The 16,382-nt window shown below is 41.4% G+C and overlaps 1 protein-coding gene across 2 annotated transcripts in view; it reads left to right on the top strand.

Annotated features, from left to right (window-relative positions):
• The window catches only part of SHISA9 (shisa family member 9), a 296,188-nt gene that overhangs the window by 253,600 nt on the left and 26,206 nt on the right, over positions 1 to 16,382 (top strand). For both annotated transcript variants that reach the window (XM_027117353.1, XM_027117351.1), the window contains exon 3: positions 13,801 to 13,956. In XM_027117353.1, coding sequence (XP_026973154.1) covers positions 13,801 to 13,956 — 156 coding nt within the window. The remainder of the gene's footprint in view (positions 1 to 13,800; positions 13,957 to 16,382) is intronic.

Here is a 16,382-nt window from a genome sequence, read left to right as displayed (position 1 = left end):
AGTTTCCCATTTCCCCCATTTCATATGCAATGAAACAGAGGTGCCAGAGGTCAATTAATTTGATTAAGGCCTCACAGCTGATACATTGCTAGAGCAGCATTTGAATCCGAGTCTTCTGTCTCTAAATGATCTGTTCTGTCTCCATAATCTCATTTTGCTCTAAAATATTTTTCAAGAGGAGGGATTGGCATTTTGAGTGAGAGGAGGTGATTGTAGGGGACTTTAGAAGATCTGGACAAGAGGGAGAAAGATGGTAGCATCCATTACTGTGAATTTCATAACCAGTCAGCTATATTCTTTGTGACAGGCCCTAAGTGGGGGAGATGTGCACCTCGATCAAGTGGGCTCTTGAGTAGGCAGAACGCGTGGGTGACAGGGGAGTCAAAGAGTATCATGCCACGTACATTGGCTTTCTGAATCTTCCACCACAGCATGAGCTAAAGGTCTTTTTTGGTGCACGCTGGAAAATTCCTCTAACAGCCCCTGAAGTGGGACTGGCTACTGGATCCTTTAACCCCTGTGTGGAATTGACTTTACTAGAGACTTGGTGTAGAACATCCTTCATCCTCCATCCATGGGGCATATGTCCATCGTTATCACCTGAAGGATGCACACCTGAGCAGTGTAGCATCCATAGTGTTTGGTTAAACTGAGCCCAGTTTTCTCATCTGTTATATTGCTTTACTTTGTTGTTGCTGTCATTTGCTGTCCAGGCATCAAATGGTCCATAAACAAAACACCTATCCACTGCATATGCACTCCAAAAAGCAAAAACAAATTTCAGAGCAACTAAAATGGCTGTTGCCAAGCCAGTACATTCAATGCATTTTTCTTAGACAAATAGTTGACTTTTAGGTAAAACACCTTGCATGCTGCTTGTCACATAGCAGGTCCCTGAAAATCGTTCTTTTTATCCCTCATCCTTTCCTGTATTAGAATTCAGTTCCGTGCAAAGAGCTAGGATAGGCATTGGAAATGGAGGGGTGGAGGAGGTGACTGTATTCACTGACCTCAGAAGTGTGGGAAAACAGGCATTGAAAATAAATCAGTGTATTCATGTGGATAAAGAAAGGAAGGAAAGGGGGTGTCACTAATCAAATTGTGTCCTCCCTCCCCTAAACTGATACGTTGAAGTCCTAGCCCTCAGTACCTCAGAATGTGATCCTTTTTAGGAAGAGGATCATTACAGATGTAATGAGTTCAGATGAGATCACAATAGAGCAGGGTGGACCTTTAATCCAATATGACTGGCGTCCTATAAAAATGGGAAATTTGGACACAGACATGCACACAGGGAAAACACCACATGAAGATGAAGGCAGAGGTCAAAGTGATGCATCTGGGAGCCAAGGAACACCAATGGTTGCCAGCACAACCCCTGGAAGCTAGGCAGGAGGCATGGAACATTCTCCCTCACCATACTCAGAAGGAACCAACTCTGCTGACACCTTGATCTCGGACCTCTAGCCCTCAGAACTGGGAGATGATACGTTTCTTTTTTAAAAATTTTATTGAAGTATAGTTGATTTACAATGTTGTGTTAATTTCTGCTGTGCAGCAAAGTTATTCAGTGCTATACAGTAGGACCTTGTTGTTTATCCATCCTACGTATAATAGTTTGCATCTGCTAATCCCAAACTCCCAGTCTTTCCCTCCTCGACCCCCCTCCCCTTGGCATCCACAAGGCTGTTCTCTATGTCTGTGAGTCTGTTTCTGTTTCGTAGATATGTTAATTTGTGTAGTATTTTAGATTCTACGTATAAGCGATATCATATTGTATTTGTTTTCCTGACTTACTATGCTTAGTATGGTAATCTCTAGGTCCCTCCATGTTGCTGCAAATGGCATGATTCCATTCTTTTTTATGGCTGAGTAATATTGCATTGTATGGGAGATGATACATTTCTGTTGTTCAAGCCCTCGGGGTTTGTGGTGCTTTGTTATGGCAGCCCTAGCGAGTGAATACAGAGAGCTCCAGTGGTAACTAGGATAGGATGGGGTTGGGGAGGTCCCCTGGAGGACATGATGTTTAAGCAGAGACGGGGAAGATGATTCAGAGATAGCTTGGGAAATATGTAGGAGAAAAAGGAGAGCATTTTTCAGAAGAAATACTATTTTGATATGCGGCTAGTGGTTACTTTACAATTTATCCTAATAAGCGTGGGTATCGCGTTTCAAATCCCACAACACGTTAGGACTGGAAACAATAAAGTCCAAGACGGCTGGCTGCTACTCACCCTGCAGCTGATAAAACAGATTGACCATGATGGGGGAGAAAAGAAAACTTAAATCAGTGGAATTAGGAGGAGGAGGAGGACACAGAGGGAGGAGAAGAAGGAGCAGAAATGAAACAACCTTTCCATTTGGGGGCTCTTTTTGTTAACAACAGAAATTAATTTTATCATAGTTCTGGAGGCTGGAAGTCCAAGATTGAGGTGTCAGCATGTTTGGATTTCTTCTGAGGCCTCTCTCCTTGGCTTGCAGATGGCTGCCTTCTTGCCATGTCCTCACATGGTCTTTCCTCTGCCTGTGCATCTCTGTGTCCAAATGTTCTTTTCTTATAAGGACACCAGTCAGAATGGAGTAGGGCCCACCCATATGACCTCACTTAATCTTTTTAAAAAATTGTTTTTAAATTTATTTTTTAACCTTTTAAAAAAATTGAAGTATAGTTGATTTATAATGTGTTAGTTTCAGGTGTACAGCAAAATGATTCAGTTATACATATATATATATTCTTTTTCAGATGCTTTTCAATTATTGGTTATTGTAAGATATTGAATATAGTTCCCTGGGCTATACAGTAGGTCCTTGCTTATCTATTTTATATATAGTAGTGTGTATATGTTAATCCCAAACTCCTATGTGTGTGTGTTGTGTGTGTGTGTGTGTGTGTGTGTGTTTATATATAAATACACACACCCACGTATATATATGAATGGATAAAGAAGATGTGGGGTATATATATGTATATCTTCTTTATCCATTCATCTGTCCATTTATCTGTCAATCTCATGAAGTAGTGTAATGATGGGTGTTTGTCCTGAGTGAAGGGACAAACCTCCATCATTACACTAGCTCATCAGGTTGACTTCTGGGGAAATGGCTGCTTGGAGCATAAAACAACCACCTCTGATATTCTAACGATGATGCTGAGCCCTCAGTGGTGAGTTCAGCCACCGTAGAGATGTCCTATTTCAGAAGTGATGCCAATAAACTGTAGTTTCTTGAGCAGACACAATGCTACTTCAAATTAAAAAGTCCTCTTCTTGTTACTGTCTTTGAGAGTATTTTTCAAAAAGTACCTTCTAAACCCGGGTTAGCTACCCCCTCCCTTGGGCCTTCACAGAACTCTGTGTTTTGCTGTATCATAGTACTAACCATGCTGATTTTAACTCTCCTCCTTCTCACCTGTGTTGTTCTTGATCTGCCTCCTATCCTAGGCTTGCATCTCCTTGGAGCACAACCTCAGATTTGAAGTGAATCTCTGTCCCTCAGAGTCTGCACACAAGATGACCAGAAGTGAACATTAAATAAATATTTGTTTAACAACTCCAGTTTCAAAATGTTCACATCCTAGATGCTCAAAGTTAAAAAAAATGTTTTTGCATGCTTAAAAATATAAACCCTTGGGTAACACACATGCCCAATTGGCCAAAGGTTTTCCAATGATATATGTTCATTTTTTCTCTATCACAAATTCCCTCTGAACCCTCTGCCACCAAGATTCAATAATATGAATTTAATTCTCTGTTTACATCAACCTTTTCTGGTTAGAGGCTAGCCTGCTATGTTCTCTTTTGACAAGTTCAGGGTAATTTTGAGTTTGATCTGATTCTTTTTTTTTAATTTTTTGCTTGCTTGTGACCAGAGAAAAATCTACGTGATGTTTCAAACTATAATTTTCAGGTTTTCTCTTTAAAAGGATGCTGGATGTAAAGGTTTGGATAGGATAGAAAGGAAAACAGAGCTAAAACCCAGAGCTCTGTTACAACTTCTGAATGTCTATTCTCTTTTGTTGTTAAGAGAATTACCAGTGCAGTTGGTTCCCACAGGAATATCTCCTGTTATTCTCTCTTATTTGTCCAGTTCTGAGATAATTGAATAATCTGGAATGTGTCCAAGAATTCTGAGCCCAGAGAGCGCCTTAGGGAAACCTAACACTCTCTTCTCATGGCCACTCATCACGTTGTCTTGGTTTCCCTGACTATTGGAAGCCATAAAGCTTTAGCTACAGTGTGTTGGATGCTTACTGTGTTTCACGTGTATGCTGAGCATGGTATATGTGCAGTCTCTAAACCTCACAGCGAACCCCGAGAGGGTTTATGTTCTGGTCCTCAATTTAGAACTGAGAAAACTGAGACTCACAGAGTCAGTTGTATAACACCTCCCAAAGCTGCTGTTGGGAAATGGAAGAGCCAGAATTTGAATGCAGAGCTGACTGACTCAAAACTCCGTTCTTCTTTCATTATGTTGTTTTGGATGTTGTGGCCTGGGGAGAGAGTCTGCTGAGGCTACATGATGGGGCACAGAGAGTGTGTTGGAAAGAGTAGGGGTGAAGAAGGACCCTGGGCAGGATCAATATGGCCTTGGGGGCCAGGCAGAAATGTGGTACTTCTCAAGTGTGCAAAAAGCTTTAGAAAAATGTTATGAGCTCCTCTAGTTAGTAAGCAGTGTAAGAGCTAGAACTTGTCCACCAAACACAATGCCTGGCACGCCGTAGACACCCAAATATATGAGGAGGAATAGATGGATGAGCCGAGTGGGAGAGGTCAGAGCACAGGTGGGTTCCACAAGGCAGTAGGGGATTCTCAGGATGGGCGAGCCCAGCTTGTTCCCTAGATACAACAGTAAGTTCTATTCTCTGGATAAAAGAGGAAACAAAAAGGCCAGTGGTTTACTCATTTAAGTGAGAAGTTTTACAAGGAAAGATACTCAAGACAGAAGAGTCTCTCTTCATAGGGGAGGCTTAATGCTGAGCCTGGCCCATGCTAAAGGCAGCCTAGCTTAGTGGAGGAAACACCAATTTTGCCATTAGACAAACCTGGGATCAAATCCAGATGGTTACTAACATGCTGTGTGACTTCGGACAAGCACCTCAACCTCCCTGAGCTTCTGTTTCCTGATCTGTAAAATAGGATCGTAATACTTAGAGAAACAGGGGTAAATTTTTCACATGGTTAATGTGCTTTTCTATTTGGCCTTTCTGAGTATATGACTTTTGTCTGAGCTGGGCTGTGTTAACCATCTACTTGGGAAAGAAAGTATAAAAGAAAGTGGAAGGAAACTCACTCGATGCCACTGTATGGGACTCGTTGCCCCACACCGACAAGTTCTGTAGCAGGACCCCTGCTCTCAGGCCTTCTGGTACATGAGAGTCATTGAAGAACTCCAACCAGACAATCTTGTACTCAGACCATACCACTTTATTTCTTTTTTTTTGGTACTTTATTTATTTATTGAAGTATAGTTGATTTACAATGTTTCAGGTATACAGAAAAGTGATTCAGTTTATATATATATACTTTTTCAGATTCTTTTCCATTGTAGGTTATTACAAAATACTGAATATAGTTCCCTGTGCTATACAGTAGGTCCTTGTTTTTTATCTCTTTTATGTACAGTAGTATGTATCTGTTAGTCCCAAACTTCTAATTTAACCCTTCCCCCCTTCCCCCTTTGGTAACCAGGAGTTTGTTTTCTATGTCTGTGAGTCTGTTTTGTATATAAGTTTATTTGTGTCATTTAAAAATATTCTGCACATAAGTGATATCGCATGATATTTGTCTTTCTCTGTCTGACTTCACTTAGTATGATAATCTCTAGGTCCATCCATGTTGCTGCAAATGGCATTATTTCATTCTTTTTTATGGCTGAGTAATATTCCATTGTATATGTGTACCACATTTTCTTTTTTCATTCATCTGTCAATGGACACTTAGGTTGATTCCATGTCTTGGCTATTGTAAATAGTGCTGAACATCTCCTTGAATTAGAGTTTTCATCTTTTTCAGATATATGCCTAGGAGTGGGATTGCTGGATCATATGGTAACTCTAGTTTTAGTTTTTTATACTTCTTTATTTCTTAACAGGCTCAGCTACCCCCTGGTAGCACAGAGCTTCTTCACCATGAGTTTCTGCCAAAATCCCAAACAGCAGAGTGGGACAAGAGGTCTTTGCCCTCAGCATCACCCTCAACTCATCCATCATTCTTCTCCTTCACCTGGGTCTGAAGACCAAAAGGGGAAAGTTGAGAGACATGATCTTAGGCCCCCTTATTTCTCTCTTTTTGTCATTCTCACAATTTCCTAGAATCAGAGCCTTCCCATCCCTTTCCTCTCTGGTCCACCCTTGCCAAAAACTTCTGTGGTCTTGCCAACCAAGACTGGTCCTTAATATGCCAAAGAGTAGAGATGAAGGAATTTAGTAAAAACTACCTTCCAAAGTCAATATTGTGACTTAAAATTTTTATTATTTTCTTGCTGCACAGTCTTTTTTGAATGTCAGAAATTTGCATTTACCTCCTTTAGAGGGAGTAAGGAAGTGCCTAAGAGCACGGATTCCAGAGTCAGACTGCCAGGTCCAAAGCATGGTTCTGCCACTTACAAGTGGTGTAACTTTGGGTAAATCACAAAACCTCTCTGTGCAAAATGGGGTTAGTAATAGTATCTCATAGGGACTCTTGGAATAGTACATTAGTTTGTATATGAAATAATAACACCTCTCTGTTTATTATGCATATAACTGTGTTTTCACCTTCTTTATCATTAATCAATATCATCACCATTTTTCTTTGTGTTCCTTCTTTAATAAATCCTAATTTCCTAGCCTTACCTAGGTATAGGGATGCCATGGGCCATCTGAGGTAAACCTCATATACTCCGGAAGACAAAAGAGAAGAGCACACTAATAATTTGAAAAATACATTATCCTTAGACTGCAGTCTAGTTGGTACAGTTGTTTTCCCATAGGGCTATGGGTTAACAATTCTGATATTGCTAGACATGTATACTGGAATTAAACAACTAAGTAAATGGATGGTGGAGGATGGGAGTCAGGCTTCTCATTGTTGGGGTGGGAGGTTATAAATGAGCAAGGGGAGAAAGCTAGACTGATCCATGTGATAATGGATTAGAGTTGAAGATATCAGGATGAATTCATGTTAAGCTTAATATAGACACAGACGGTTACATATATAAATATTTATAGATATGTATATATGTATGAGTCTGTATACACACATAGATTTCCTTACTCAGTCAACTGAGAGGGACTAGAAGCCGTGAGCACACTTGGCACCCAGATTTTGGTTTCTAACACCATTCTCCAAGAAAGGGAACCAGGGTCCTTGGAGAAATGGATTCTAGGATGGGACAGGAAATAAACAAGGTGAACCTGGAGCATCTTGGATTGCTAGAAAGTAAGAAAGTTCTCCAAAGAAAGGGCAGGGGGGAATGTAGAAGCCAACTGAAAGAGATTCCAATGGCCAAACCTGGGGAAATTTGAGTGAAAAAACAAAATAAAATAGCATTGGATTATAATCCGAAGTATAAAATACATATCCATGTGTCCACACTAATATATATCATATATATATATATATATTTGAGCAAATAATTAAATGGGGAAGAAGAGACAAATCTGCTATGAAGAACAATTCCAAATAATTTATGTAGACACTGTACTCAGAGAGGTAGAGCATAACTTCCCACTCCTTAAGTGTGGGTTATGTATAGTGACTTCCTTCCAAAGAGTATGGTATGTGCAAAGAGAGAAAAATAGAGTAACTTTATAGTGGAGAGATTTGAGAAACACTGCCTCAGGCAGCAATATTGATATTTATGACATCAATAATGATGTCATCATAGAATGTATCCTTGATATGTTATGATGAGAATGTCACCTTTTCTGTATGGTTTTCCTCCCCCAAACCCATAACTGCAGTCTAGTCGTGAGAAAAACATCAGACAAATTCCAGTTGAGGGACATTCTACAAAATACTTGACCAATACTCAAAACTGTCAAAGTCATCAGAATAAGGAAAAGTCTGAGAAATCCACAGCCAAGAGATCCCTCAAGAAGCATGATGACTAAATTTAATGTGCTACCTGGATGAGATTCTAGAGCAGAAAGAGGACACTAGGCAAAAACTAAGGAAACCTGAATAAAGTATGGGTTTTAGTTAATAGTTATATGTCAGTCTTGGTTTATTAATTGTAACAAATGTACCCTATTGGGGAAACTGGGTCCAGGGTATATTGGAACTCTCTGTGCTATCTTTGCAGTATTTCTGTAAATCTAAAACTGTTCTACAATAAAAAATTATTTTAAAGATATTGTTCCTGTATCATTACTTCACAGGATTGATATGAGGATTTAAGGAGATAGCGCATGAAAAGTTCATTACCAAGTGACTGGCATATAATATATGCTCCACAGAACAGCAGTCTTTGACCATCTTGTGCCTTTCTGTGCAGTTCTTCCTTGTGATATGCCTTGAGAAACTTACTATTGTTGCCTTTCCTCTAAGATGAGCCAAACTGGTCTAGTTTGTAATAGTTGGTATCTGCCTCTTTTGCTCTGAGAAAACTAGAGCATCATCCCAGGGTTTGTAATTGAGCATTTTTACCTTAATGACCCTATCTGGATTGCATTCATTAGTCTGTTTAGTAACTAAGATATACCACATCATAACAGTACTTACATGGTGGTTACCTTGCTGTAAGTCTGCCAGATACTTCTATATAGAGTACGTGTATTTTAACTTTCTTTGAAAATGATTGTCAAATATGTGAGGCCCATTTTCTGTCTTAGGAAGGGGAACATGGGGACGTTATCAACTTCTTGTTTGCTGACTGAGGGTCTTGACGGAATGCAGCATCCCAGAACAGCAAGTCCTTGTCAGTTATTTCTAAGGATCAGAAGGAGTTGCAAAATTGTAATGAGGCAGGGAAAGTTTTCTTGTGACCTTGGGTAGAAAGTACCTTTCTACAGAGGTGAGGTGGATAAGATCTCTCTGGGGCTGAGGTGTATCTAGAAGAGAAACCATACTGCTGGGAGCAGGACATGGCTGGTCCTCCTGGATTCCCTCTATGGTCATGGCTATGCAAAAGAAATTATATATACACACACACACCCACACACACACACACATATATATATATAATTTATATGTAAAATATATATAGTAAATATATAAATTATATATACACATAATTTCTTTTGCAGAGTATATTATATACTATATTATATACTATATAAAATTGATAATATGTAATTATATAAGTGTACATATACAAATACCTACTATATTACATAATACATAAAACATTATATATAAAATGTATAATATATAATACATAAATTATATATATAATTTCTTTTGCATCGTATATATACTTAGTGTATGTATAAGATATAAAATATATAATATATATTATATAATATACATTATATTATATATTTGTGTACATATGTATATAAATACATACACGTGCATGGACATATATACATACTACGTATATACATACATTCAAATAGTTATTTCCTATCTTTATGCTGCTTCTCTCAGTTGACAAGGTCAGGATTTGCACATTATAACCTACTCTTCTCTCTTCACTCACCCTATTCTATTTTTCTTGGATGCCAACCTGAGCTTACCTCCCATCTACTCTTTTGTTTGTCCTCCTTAGTTGGATATTATGTGTGGAAAACTCACAGAAAAACTGGGTTGCCATGGCTGGTCCATCCTCCTGCTCAGTAAAATGAAAATAACATTTAAGAAACCCAGTCGCCAATGTCTGTTTAATAATTCTTGATTGCTGCCCTGAGCCTGGATTTCAGTATTTCTGAATAATCAGCTCCTGGAAGCTAGCAAAAAAATGACTATCTAAAACTGCCAGAAATTTGCTTCCTGTTGTTCTGAATGTGAAAGTAGGAATGTGACTCTGGGGCAGCCTCATTTGCCTTTGTGCTGGATCACTTTGGTGGGCCATCTCAGTCCTACCCACTGGCATTAAGTAACTACTCGCTGCCCCTGAGTTAGCCCAGGACTTGGGAGAAATCATCCAAAAGCAAATGCTTTATAATGGAGTATTCTGTTTAAGAATATAATTCTTTAATGAAGTGTTTAGCATTTCCCCTGGCAGGACTGGAAACAGAGTTTGAAAATAGTGGATGGGATCTGGGACTGAGGGAGCAAAGAGATGGGAGTAAGGGCTCCCACTGGATGATGGGCTTAGGTGGTGTCAGCTCTGTAACTAGTTAAGGGTCTATTTCCAGAAAAAAAAAATACCTGCCATTAAGATATTAGTTAATTAACTTATGAAAGTCCTTGGGCATTCTTTATGCACTACTCAGTCAATTTGCTGTTTGAAATTTCTACTGAAGCTCTGTAGAAAATCCAGGGCTAATGCCGGTTCCACCTTGGTGCACTCTGCAGGCCCCATGGGAAGCCTCCCTTCTGGTCAGTTCCAGCCTCCCAGAGGGATTCCGGACAACAATTGTACTAGTCAGAACTTACATTGCACGTGATAGTAAACCCAAAGCACACTAGCTTATTCAGAAAGGGACTTCCCTATCTCCTCTGCTTCTTTCCTTATTCTTTCACAATGAAGAAAGATTTTCTTCACATGGTAGGTTCAAACTCATTTGAATTCATGACCTCCTGGCTCCTTGACTCCAAAGCTTCCCAATAGAAAAAATTCAGGGAAGGACTCTGATTGGCCCAGCCTAGATCACATGCTCACTTCTGGCCCAATCACTGTGAGGAGAAGGAGGTGCTGTGATTGGTCTGACTTGGATCACATGTTCACTGTGCGACCAGAAGGGTGAGTTACTGGCCTAATTTCCAACTGCCAGCTCTTACTTACAGCTCTGAGTAAGAGTTTTTCTGGCCACCAGAGCTCACTGTGCCCATGAACATGGTAGGTTACAAGTGCTGAGGAATTACTGTCTCCCAGAAGCAGCCCTCAAACGACGACTGATGGGAGCTGGCACATAAATACTCAGGGGCTCACTTGCCCGTGGGCTGACAGAATTCTGAGACATGCAGTCAACGCCATTTACCAGAATGCCAGAGTGGGATTAAACTCCTGTTCTCCACAGTTGCCCCTTGCTGGGCATTGCACTCTTTATCTGCCTCTTTCTCTTTCCCATCTCGCCCCCTCACCCCTTGTCTGCAGTATTGCCTGACTTCACCTCCCAAATATGTTTGTACTTGAGTCCTTATCTCAGTGACTTCTGGGAAAACCCAAACTAAGAGAGTTACAGTGATTGGCAGCTCATCACATGAGTCAAATGGGGATGAAGCAGAGTGCCTGGAACTGGTACTTCTGAATACACAGAGTAGTAGCTGTCAACTAAAATATGTGTGTGTTTGTGTGTGTGTGTGTGTGTGTGTGTGTGTGTGTGTGTGTTGGGGAAAAAAACCCACAGAGCAGCAAACAATGAGAACTTACAGTAAATCACTTCCTATTACACCAACATTTGGGCACAAGCATGTCTGGCCTGATATGCCCAGGGGAAGCAGACAGACCTCCCCAGCAGGTTGCTCTGGAGAGGAAAATGTCAGAGGATGTGGGGTCCAGGCTACAGGGAGAGCTGTAATTTACATGAGACAACATTTCCACCATGACTTCATTAATCTTAGGACTCTTCCGCCCCAGCTGAATCCCAGCCAAAAAGTTATCATGGCAGAGAGACATGCCCGCCTCCTCAGATGCTGGCCAGCGGCTGGGCGACTTGGCTTATGTTTGGCGATATTCCCATTAGACAGTTGGGCTTGTGGGATGGCCCATGCATGTGCAGTGATAAAAATACTCTCCTTATCTCTGTGTCTCAGCTGTGGTAACCCTGCTTCTTTCCGTTCGAGTGTATTGGTTTCTAAAGCCAAACTTATTCTATATATGTCATGGATTGAATTGCCTACAAGCAGCAGTGCTTGAGAGAGGGGTTCAGGTGTATGAAACTCTGAGGGAGTAAAACACACACACCTCTCTAAGGTTGTGAGGGAAACAAAATAGGAAAGATAAAGGAGCCACACAGGGATGGGGCTCTTAGTTTCAGATAAAGTCTAGACCAGGGGTTGTCAAACTATGGCCCGTGGACCAAATTCAGCTGCCACCTATTTTGGTAAATAAAGTTTTAAATAAAGTTTTATTGACACACAGCCACGCTGACATAATGTCTATGTCAGCTTTCTTGCTACAAGGGCAGAGTCGAGTCGTCTCTGGACTGGATGGCCTGCAAAGCCTAAGCTATTTACATTCTGGCCCTTTCCAGAAAAAGCTTGCTGACCCCTGCTCTAAACTTGTCTCAACCCATGGGAGCTCTGGAGCCCCCCTTGCTCAATAAAGTTATCCCTACCTTGAGGCAAGGGCTGGTCTTGGTACCCTAGTGTCAGCTGGGCGTTGGTTGTCACCCACCCTGGGTGTTAAGGGTGAGGGACATTAAGCAGATTCAGCCCAGGATGGTGGCTCCCATCAGCCGAGAACAATTTTTTGGATGTTAGGGGCACCTGTGAATTCTGAGCAACTGACACAGTGGCTGGGAAATGGGTACACATGCTGGTAAAGGGGACCTTTCAAGGCACTGCTAGCAACTACTGCCACGTTGATCTGGATCTCCAGATGTGTTTCATGAAGATGGAGGGAACCCTTGCTTCCTGCCTGAAACTGAGCCATAATTCTCTCACCTGGACTCCGTGACTCCCATTTCACTCCTGCCTTCAGTCCGTCCATCCCATTGTTCTCAGGGCGAAGACAGAAACCCTTAACAGCTCAAAGAATAATTCCTGAGAGAAAACTTCTTGAACCTTTTTCCCCATAAATTCCAGTCCCTCTAAGTAGCCAGTATTCATTTTGTGTGTTTTTACCTATTTTTTTCAGTCTTTGCAAACCACAGCACACAAAAACATGCAGATTTTCTTTTCTTTAAACCAAATGCCCTGTTATGCGCATTACTTTGACATTTGCTTTTTTTGCCTTAACAATATAAACCATAAGAAACTCTCCAGTCTGACATGTATAGTTAACTGATATTTAACTCATTTTTTTAACAGCTGAATGATAGCCCATCATATGTATGTACATATTATGTACCTAATACAGATGTACAATAATTTAAGCATTCCTACATTGATAGGAGTTCAGGTTGTTTCTGTGTGGTTTTTATTTTTCACTTTACAAACCATGGTGCAAAGAACAGCTCTGAACAAATATCCTCACATTCTGTTGCTTGTAGGCTGAAGGCTCCATCCCTAGAAGTGGTATTATTTGGTTAACATACACATGCATTTTAAATTTCCATACACGCTGCCAGATTCCTTTCTGCAGATACAGCAAATCATATGTCCCCCGTGAGTTTATGAGACTGTCCAGTTTCCAACATCTTTGCTAGATTGGCGTCCTTCAGTCCTTTTAATTTTTGCCAATCTCTTGGCAGGGGAGTGGCCTCCCGTTGTCCTGACTTGCATTTCCTTGACTGTTATTGAAGTTGGTCATCTTTTTATATGTATATTGCTTTGATAAAAGTAGTCCCCGCAGTGATAGGACCTTATGTTAATCTGGGGGGAGATGGAAGTGTTCTTGGGGAATCCTTTGCTCTTTACCCATCCATCCTCGGGTGCTCTCCAATGCAGAGTTGGTTGTTGCCGATATACCTGCCCATCCTCAGCTGCCCTCCCTCTTGTGTCCCCAAAGGGCGTGGAGTTTTGGTCTCAAGGGATGTGGCCATGGTGGGAGTGGGTAGAAGGTCCTGCCCCATTGGTGACCATCTCCGTCTGTTCTCTTCACTTCTAGACACCACCCAGATGAACAACGCAGTGCCCACCTCCCCTTTGCTCCAGCAGATGGGCCATCCACATTCCTACCCCAGCCTGGGCCAGATCTCCAACCCCTACGAACAGCAGCCGCCTGGCAAAGAGCTCAACAAGTACGCCTCCTTGAAGGCTGTCGGTAAGTGCTGTTATGTTTCTTCTCTCTCTCTCCTGTACTTTTCTGTTCCTTCTAGATTTCCTTATCCCCTATTTTTTTTTCTACTCCTTTTTCTGTCTTTCTTATCTCATCTATCTATCACCTATCTATGTATCTATCATCCATCATCTATCTATCCATCTACTATCTATGTATCATCTATCTATCCATCCATCATCTATCTATTTTTCAAAATTTCCAGATGTAAACATTTCTGGTGTTGGGGGGCGGGGGGGGGGGGAGCCTGGAGCTCCTATTACCTGAGTTTTTATCAAGTGCCAGACATTGCATTGGCCCTTTTATAGACACTGTCTTATTTTCTCATAGCGCTCCAAAGAGGAAGGCATAAGTATTGCCCCAATTTTCAGATTAGGAAAACTGAGACTCGGGGAGGCTAATTTAACTTGCTCCCAATCAAGCAGCCTGTGGGCAACTTGAACTTGTGTTTTTATCGCTGCAGAGCCTGTGCTCCTGCTGCTCCCTTCCCACAGCCCTGGGTGGGTTGGGGTTCAGTCCATTCCCTCGATTTGTACATGAGGGAGTCTGACGGTGACCCAGGTTCCTAAACAAATAACTCATGGCCCTGTTCTATAGGATGGAAGCAGCACCCACAGCAAAGTCAAGCTTTGGGGCGGGCAGAAGACTCCCAGACCCCATGCCTTCTTTTATAATCAGCTTCTCATCCTATTTCCTCTCCCCACTGCCAAGCTCCTCGTTGGAGATGGGACAGGAGACATGTGCTGATCCATTCCAGTATGAAATATCCTAATTTTGTTACAAACTCAGGACAGAAACCAAAGCACAGACATGATCCCATGTCTAGGCTGCTGTCGGAACCACGGTCTACAGACACCAGATTCATAAAACAAGCACGTTGGTGCCCAACAGAGGGCCAGACACATACTTGGAGCTTAGCGTTTGAACCAGAAGTCCATCTTTAGGAATTCCTATTCCTCAATCTCCCACGATTTCCAAATGGAACCATTTGAAGAGGGTTTGAGGGGTGCTTATAATTCTGAGGGCACAGGTTGTGCTGCCTCAATTCCAAGCCTCGTAAGACTTTACATAGTAATCTCCCACGTTTCCTGTTGAATTTCTCCACCCACCTCAACCCTCATCTACACCCATGACCACAGATTTCTTCTGTTCCGTATTGTGTGTTTGCAGAGCACATACATCCTAAACGTGTTCAGATAAACTCAGATGTTACTAGGAAGGGAAGGGAGCTGTTGCCTAGGAGAGAAAGAGTCAGGGCATCTGTGCCAATGTAACTGCAGAAGCCTTCATGCACTATTCAGTGGCCCACCTCCCTTTCTGAGCCTTGCACTTAGGTGATGAAGAGCATTTGCTGTTATACTTGATTCTTGTTTTGCATTAAAAAAAAATCCACCCAGACGTCTTTTTCTTTTTGAACTGGTCCTATTACCCAAAACAACTCATTTCTTCAACTTAGGCCCAGTGTTTCCTTCCCCCTCAACACCCAATAGCTCTTTGGGTAAATCATAAATGGATCTTCCAACAGAATTCCTTGATTCTGTCCAGCATTGACTCAGGGCTTCTTGGTATAGCAAATGTTTGCAGTGCATTTGGAATTAAACTTGCAGTCTGAAAGTTTATTTGACACTCCTTGAGTAACACTTTCTTCCACAAAGCCGGGACTCCTGAAATGTTTGTTGAATGAAGGAATGAGCTTGTCTTTGACAAGAATCAAAGAATAGCTTAGTTGGAAGGGAGCACCCTATATCTTCTAAAAACTCTGAAGGGTCTCACTTGGGGTACCCTCCTCAATCCTGGCTATGGTTGATGTGACCCTCTTCTTCTTGGTCCTTCTTTTCTGACTATTACGGGAGTTCACAAGCTTTATCTGAGTCACTGGTCCTGTGAGGTCCAGTGAGGGGCAGACTGAGCGAATGCATGACCCGATGGGTTACCCAGGAGTCCAGAGTCTGCCTGCCCAAATGAAATGCAAATCCCATAATAAACATTATTTCGAGGGTTCTCCATTAAGCCATAATGTGACTGTGCTGTGAATGATGAAATGCATTTCATTAACAAAATCATTACCACCCAGTAGAGAAGTTGTTTAAAAAATGGTTTGCTGTGGAAAGCTCTGCAGTCTCTGATAACCAGACTCATTTTCTAAAAATTTCAATTCAGTAAATAAGGGGAGACTTGGACAGTCTTTAGTGTTAACTGCCAAGTTCAAAAATACCTCTGGAAAATCAGTGTTCTCTTGGAGACTTTAATATTCAGAATATCGAGTGGGTTGGTCACCAAAACCCCCTGACCTCAGCTTCTTCGTGTGAAAAATGAAGAACCTGAACTCTCTAGTTTCCAAGCTCCATTCTAATTTTAAAATTGGAAAATTAAACAGTTCTACTCATTCTAGTCATTAGAATACCCGTGGA

The sequence above is a fragment of the Aethalodelphis obliquidens genome, unplaced genomic scaffold (genome assembly GCF_003676395.1).
Source record: "Aethalodelphis obliquidens isolate GAN/ISIS:26980383/991018 unplaced genomic scaffold, ASM367639v1 scaffold18, whole genome shotgun sequence".
NCBI lineage: Eukaryota > Metazoa > Chordata > Mammalia > Artiodactyla > Delphinidae > Aethalodelphis > Aethalodelphis obliquidens.
This window is presented reverse-complemented; position numbering and strand designations above follow the sequence as displayed.